This window comes from Vigna angularis, chromosome 2, assembly GCF_016808095.1.
Source record: "Vigna angularis cultivar LongXiaoDou No.4 chromosome 2, ASM1680809v1, whole genome shotgun sequence".
Taxonomy (NCBI): domain Eukaryota; kingdom Viridiplantae; phylum Streptophyta; class Magnoliopsida; order Fabales; family Fabaceae; genus Vigna; species Vigna angularis.
The window spans coordinates 2021039-2028185 of NC_068971.1; the positions used below are offsets into that span (position 1 = coordinate 2021039).

The window sequence follows — 7147 nt, forward strand, 5'->3', positions numbered from 1 at the left end:
TCAATTGGGGCTACAGTAGGGATGACAGAGAAAAGATTGGAGTGAGAAAGATGAAAGAGAAAAGGTTGAGAGAAATTTTTGATTTTTTCGATTGGGGCTACAATAGGGATGACAGAGAAAAGATTGGAGTGAAAAAGATGAAAAAGAAAGGGTTGAGAGGAATGAGAGAGGTGAGTAAGGGTTTGGGGGTTTCTTTTTTTTTTTTTTTAGTTTTGAGAATGAAAATTATTAAAATATCCTTGACCTTAAAACTTAGAATCCATGATATATAAGGATATTTTTGTCCACTAAAACCCGGTACACATTGCTAAAACGTACCAACTGAAAAACAGGCGTTCGCGCGTTAGCAAACCCCTATATATATATATATATATATATATATATATATATATATATATATATATATATATATATATATATATATATATATATATATATTTACGCAACAAATTTAAAAACTAATTATTATGATTTAATGACAATTAAATATTATTAAAAATTCTTTTTATTTATCGTATGATTTCACGGCAATTAATTATTACGATAAAGAATCCAAATAATCATATCTTAACATTTATGTTGATCCCAAATGCTTTTAATGCAAAAAAAAAATCTCAAATGCAAAATTGTTGACAGTGATTGACACACTAATTAAAAAAAAGTTTTTTTTTTAAAAAACAAGATTTCAAAATTTTATATAAAAAAAAAAGTAATCATAAAATTGGTTGGATCAAATGGATGGGTTTAGAAGTTGTCTGGCATTATATATGCATGATATATATAGAGAGAGAATTAGATGACATCAACTATTAATGGAGGAATTAAGTCCATTAATAGATTTATCATTTCTTGAATTATTTTTGCGATTTTTAAATTTGAGTCACCAGTAGTCGTTAATTTAATCATAAATATAAATTTAATTAATTATTTATAGGTTATAATTTCAAAAGTCTTTTCATTAGTTTTTCTAATTTGAAATTTAATCAAATTAACCTTTACAATTTGAAAATATAAGTATTGACTCACAGATTAATATTTAATGACAAAGTCAATGACAACAAACCCATATGATAAAAGAATAACAACGGTGGACCAAATTCCATCTAAAAAAATAATTATTTCGATGATTAATAGGTAACAACAACTAATCACACTTAGAAAAAAAAAAGGAAAAAGTTAATGATGATGATATCCATACAAAACCAACCATGTGATTTGACGAAAAAAAAGGCACATGTTTTCAAAAAATATACAAAAAGTAGTATTATAATCACAACCACAATTTGAAAACATAATAACATACCAGAAAAAAAAAATACTTTAACGCCAATTTTTTTACGTTTATTTAATATTATTCTTTTTACTTTTTTTAAATACAAAAATTTATTTTCTTATAATCATTTTATTGTTATATTATATATCCTTTTATTTATTTTTTCTTAATAAAATATAAAAATTTATCTTTTTGTAACATTTTTTATAATTATTCTTTTTATTTATTATTTTTTTTCTAAAATACAAAATATTATTTTTTTTATGATTATTTTATTTTTATACTGTATTTTATTTTACTTTTTTAAAATATAAAAAATTATTTTTTTCTGACTATTTTATTTTTGTAATATATTAAATAAATAAATGTTAAAGTGTTTTCCATGATATTATAAAAAGGAAAAAAAAAACCACGTGCTGCTTCAGAAAGGCAGAAAGGCATAAAAAACAGTAACTAAAACATATAAATAGTCCAACACCAATGGTGGCAAACACACTCGTTTTTGTTACACATGATATTTGTTCAAACAGTGGAACAATGTCAAGTTTTTCATCAAATGGAAACTCCACTACTACAAAAAGAAAAGCATCAAACACCCCCACTTGTTATTAAGAAACTTATATCAAACTACAAAGGGCCAACAAAAAAAAAAGTAATAAAAAGATGAACTTTAATCTGTGAAACCAGCAATGGTGGCATTGGGTTCAAGGGCTTTAGCAGCAGGGGAAGCTTCAACAGAAGGAATGGGTTCAACAGTCTTCACAAGAAGCTCTTGAGGCAAATCCTTAATACCCTTTAGGTAAAATGTGTATAAAATCTTGAAAGGATACACGATTTGATGCAGCTTCACTTGACCCTTAACTCCCTCAAAAATTCCAGATCCACCAGTCACAGCCAGATATGAGTCCTCGTAGGTAAGGTATGGTCCCTGCACTGCTATGTGACCATAGTCTCCAAAGTAGAAGCTGAAGATTGCTTCGTATCTGTCCCCTTTCTTTTCAGCTTTGTTTTGGATCAAAATGCAAATACCAGATGTTATGCCAATGCGCTTTTGCAAATCTCCAGTGTACAACTGCACATGTCCAAAAACAAAATCAATCACATGGAAATCCAACATTTTCTGCAGCCTCAGTGTAATCATAATAACAAGGAATGTCTAAACCTTCTGCAGCTACTTAAGTTAAGGTTTGAACATAGTACAACACAACAAATAATTCAGTATGAATGAAATTAGCATACATAAAGTAAATCTTTAAATGCAGAAAAAAGGTAACAGTTGTTTGCTGATTAGGATACGAAATTTTACTTTACTGATTACCACAAAGTTTACATTAAAGATTAACACAGATTAGGTTATAAAAACTCCAACTTTGGTGGAATAACAACATCAAAAACACCTGAAACTCTGTCTAGAATTTGTCCCGAGACTGAAGAAACTTACCTTGTTGCTGAAGGGGACTAAATCACCAAGGGAATTCACACTTTTATTGCTCAATCTAAGGTAAACAGGGCTGCCACGGTCTCGCTCGTTGATCTCGTACACACTCAGTTCTTGGACTTTGTCTGCAGAGCGATCAAGCAAAGAAACCAAAAGGGTGACGTCAGAGGACTAAAGAAGACAAACCCCAGTTCAATTTCAGCTACAAAAACACAAATTTGAGAATTGGGTATGTCTACCAGAGTCAACAGGCTGAGTCTGGCTTCTGCAAGTGAAAGATTTCTTGGGAACTGAAGTGAAAGAAGAGTGTGGCAAAGTGGAGTTAAGCTTGAGACTTTTGGCAAGAGAATGGTTTGATGAGACGAAGGGTGATGAAGGTTTGATATTTGAGGGTGTGAGGAACAACGAAGCTGGTTTGGTGGTGACAGATTTCTGAAAGGAAAATGAAGGGATGGTTTTGATGGCATGGCTTGAGAAGGCTGCCATTGTTAAAAGTGTGTGTGTTGAGGGTGTTTTCAGATGAGAAGAAAAGAGAAGGCTATGGAGTGTGTGATGTGAAGAAGGTAAAGGTGGTTTATATATATATATATAGTGCAAAGTGGTGGCTACAAAGGGAGATTACTGGGTTAACAGGTGGACGGTGGAAGGAAGGTGTGAATCTTACGGTGAGAATGTGAAAGAAAGACACGTTTGAGAGGGTCAAATGTACAATAATGGCTACAAAGGATAGTGGACGGTCTCATGAATAGTGCATCATTTTCTTATGTTGAGAATCGGCGTGGCATATGTTTTTGGAAGGAATAATAATTTTAAGGTACAAAGTTGGTGAACCTTTTTCTATGAGCTTGTGTTCCATGTTTTTTTTTTTGTTTGTTTGTTTAAACCATGCTTTGTTGGATTGCAATATGCAATTGCACAGAGCATGGGTTTTACATTTTGAAGAATATGTTATGGATGAATGTGAGTTGTTGAGGAAGATGATGATGAAGTTGTGAGGAAAATTTGATTGGAAATGTGTTGCTTGCGTTCAACACGAGAAAATCAACCTTGGAAGAAAATTGGAGGTTTGATCTTCTGATTCTTCCGCTTGTTTCACTTTTTCCAAGACTACAAAACTAATGTAATATCTTTTTGGACGGAAAGAAAATTTTCAAGTTTTCTTCTTTCACATTGAATTTATTTTTCCGTCTAGAAATACTTTGTTTAGCATTTATTTTCATGTTTTTCTCATCATTTAACCATGTCCATTATTATGTGTTTAACTAAGAATTTTAAAAGTATATATTTTTTTTATAAGAAAATGAAATATTTTATAAAAAATCATTTTTTTCAAATTGTTTTGTTAATATTAGTTAGTGAATATATTTTAATTGATATTAGTTGAAATGTTGGTAAAATAAACACCAAATTCTCATTTTAACAAAAATAAGGTATTTTGTTGTTAGTTCGACGTGAAGGAAGTTTCACTTTTTTATTTTTTTTTTATTTATGTGATTTTTCTTTTGGATGGTACTTATGTGCTTTTTTTTAATTGTTAAATTTTTTTATTATTCTATGATAAATGGTGTGGATTGCGAGAATTTAATTTTGTTGGATATTATGTTATTAACTAAAATTTTGGTTATTTTGAAGTTATTGTATAGTTTTTTATTTATTGTTTTAAGGTTAAAGAAAAGGAAGTAGTTTTATGCTATGTGTTTTGTGTGAATGAGGTTGAATATTTTTCTTATTTGTTTTTTTATTGTTTTTATTATTATGTAGTTGTGGGAATAATTAAATGAAGCTTTCTAAGATTTTTGTTTTTTTCTCAATTTGGTTGAATGAAATCTTTTTATAGCCTTTGCTTAAATTGATTAAAGTGATGGTTATTAGTGTGATTATCTAAATGATTTGGAAGATTAGAAATTATAGTAAATCTCATTATCCAATAGGTTTTATTTATGTTATTTTTAAATTAAGAACTTTGTACGTATGACTCAAAATAAATTTAAAAAGCTATGAGTAATGTCGCCTTTGATTTTTTTTGTGTTAAACTTTTCAATATTCAAACTATGTAGTGATTTCATTTAAGGATGTGATATGATAAGTTTCTTTCATGATGCAACTAAGAGTTGTCTTCAATTAACTTTGTGTGTTGATATTTTTAAAGGAAGTTATGGTGAATATGAGTAGACTTTTATTTATGTAGAGTTTAGAAGGGTTATTTATTTTTTAAAACATGTTTGAAATGTGGATTTTCAAAAACTTTTTGAAAAGTAATTTTACTTTAGTTTATCATGGTTTCTTTGATTAACAAGAGATTCTTTGAAGTATTACAAAAAGATGACATTGGTACTTGTAATTTTGTAAACATATGTTCAAAGTTATTAATATTTTTTTTTGAGAGAAATCATTGTCTGAATCAAATAAGTATTTTAATTTTTATACATAAAAAACAATATAAATGATTTAACATTTCATCTTTATTATTGTTTTAATATTAACTTAAACTGATTTTTTTAAACTGATTTTTTTTCATAATAGACTTTGTTTGCTCATGTTCTTAAATGTAATTTAGTGTGATATCTTATACTTTATATTATTTTTTTATATTAATAAATAATTATTTGATGACAAATAATTATTCAACTTTTTGAAGTATTAATATATGTATTAATTTTTTTTAATTTTAATTTAAACTAACATTAATTATGTAATATTATTAATATTAATACTTTTTAACCATTACTAATTTTTTAATATTTAAATAATGTTTTTGTGCATTTATTTATTAAAATTCTTTATTCAAACAAACATTTAAAATTAAAAATTATAACATTTTTTTATAAAAAAACAAGATATAAGATTGGACAAACATACTTTTATTTAGTACAAAGAATTTATTAAGTATATATTTAAGATTGGATTAGCATAATTTTATTTAGTACCACTAGCTGATAAAGTATATATTTGTATTAGTGTGAAATGGATTGACAAATTAGTAGTGGAACTTTTATTTTATGATAAATAAAGTTATTAATGATAAACTTAACACATATTTCTATATTTATGAACTTTTTGATATTCATTTTAGTGATAATATTCTATGTATATTGAGTTTTTTCTTTTTTTAACAATTGAGTATTATTAGAATTAACCCTATTTTATATACACTATCTTGTATTGTATTTTACTGCTTTATGGTATAAATAACAAGTCACTTATTTTTTTTATTTATTTCCGTTTACAATGGCTACAAATATTTTATTGACCAGTTATACAAAAATAATAATAATAATTGTCAATTTCTTATATTTAAAAAACAAACGAGTTATCTATGAGTCATTACGTTTTTATCTTTATCACTTTTATAGGTTGGAACACAATAGATTTGCAAATGGTATCTTAAATCTCTATGTAAACGTTAGTGTTAAATAAATATTTATGGACTTATCTAAAAGATATCCTTAATCGGACCTTTCCATATGCACAGCAAAATTAGTTATTTGAATATATAAAAGAAACGTAAATATTTTTTTAGGTTTAACCATCGTTTTGTCCTCATATTTGTTGGTCAATTTCAAATAAGTCATTGTTTTTTTTCGGTCTCAATTGGGTTCATAAATTTGTAAAATTGAGTCAATTAAGCCTTGTCCGTTAAGTTTTCACTGAGGTTGTTTACAGTTGCTGACATGGTGTCCACTTAATATGTTGATATGTACTGTTTGATTACGTAGAATTTTTATTTAAATTAAAAGATTATGAAATGACAAAATTTAATTGGTTTATGTTAAAATTATAGGGTTTCCTCTTTGTGATTGAGGTTTTGAATCTGTGTGCAGGTTTCGAATGGAGGTGCAAGCTGCCATGGTTGCGTGAGATTGATGATGGAGGTCGCGATTGAGAAGATGTTCGCGGTCTGGTTCTCTCTGCAGATGTGTGTTGATGGTGTTGTACGAAGATGGTGTTCAGGCATGGTGGAGATCGCGAGTAGGGTGGTCTCTACAGCGACGACTTCTACTCCAATTGGGTTTTTAGATCTCTGTATTTCTCTTGCAGGTTGAAGGCTTGTGTGCCGAGGAAAGATAATTGTTGGTGGCGCTGGAGCAGCAGAAGGGTTTCAGTGGATTCTTTACCAATATCTGGGAGGACTTCCCAAACTCTGAGGATGAAAATTCCAACATTCACTCTTCAGATACACCACCTTGAATAACTCTCTCAGATTTCATGGGTTGGACAATCAAGGAGGAGTTGGATGCAAAGAACAATAACCTCACTAGAGATTTAGAGGATTTCGTGGACAAAAATGATGAAAATAGTGCAACTAAATCTCCTGATTGTGCTCATAAATTTTCTTATTTGGACAAGCTTGAGTATTTCAATAACATTAAAAGCTCCCTTAACTCAACATTAATATCAATAACTCAACATTAATGTTGTATCCATGGTCACATTGT

General features: G+C 28.4%; 1 protein-coding gene across 1 annotated transcript; it reads right to left on the reverse strand.

The window, feature by feature from the left end:
- Nucleotides 1-1713: 1713 nt before the first annotated feature.
- LOC108327936 (allene oxide cyclase, chloroplastic) lies at nucleotides 1714-3369 on the reverse strand. Its single transcript, XM_017561674.2, has 3 exons — nucleotides 2951-3369; nucleotides 2715-2836; nucleotides 1714-2345 (listed from the first exon to the last, which is right to left on the reverse strand). Exons 1-3 carry the CDS (start codon nucleotides 3195-3197, stop codon nucleotides 1944-1946), a joined length of 771 nt encoding a protein of 256 aa, XP_017417163.1. The 5' UTR covers nucleotides 3198-3369; the 3' UTR covers nucleotides 1714-1943.
- Nucleotides 3370-7147: the final 3778 nt, after the last annotated feature.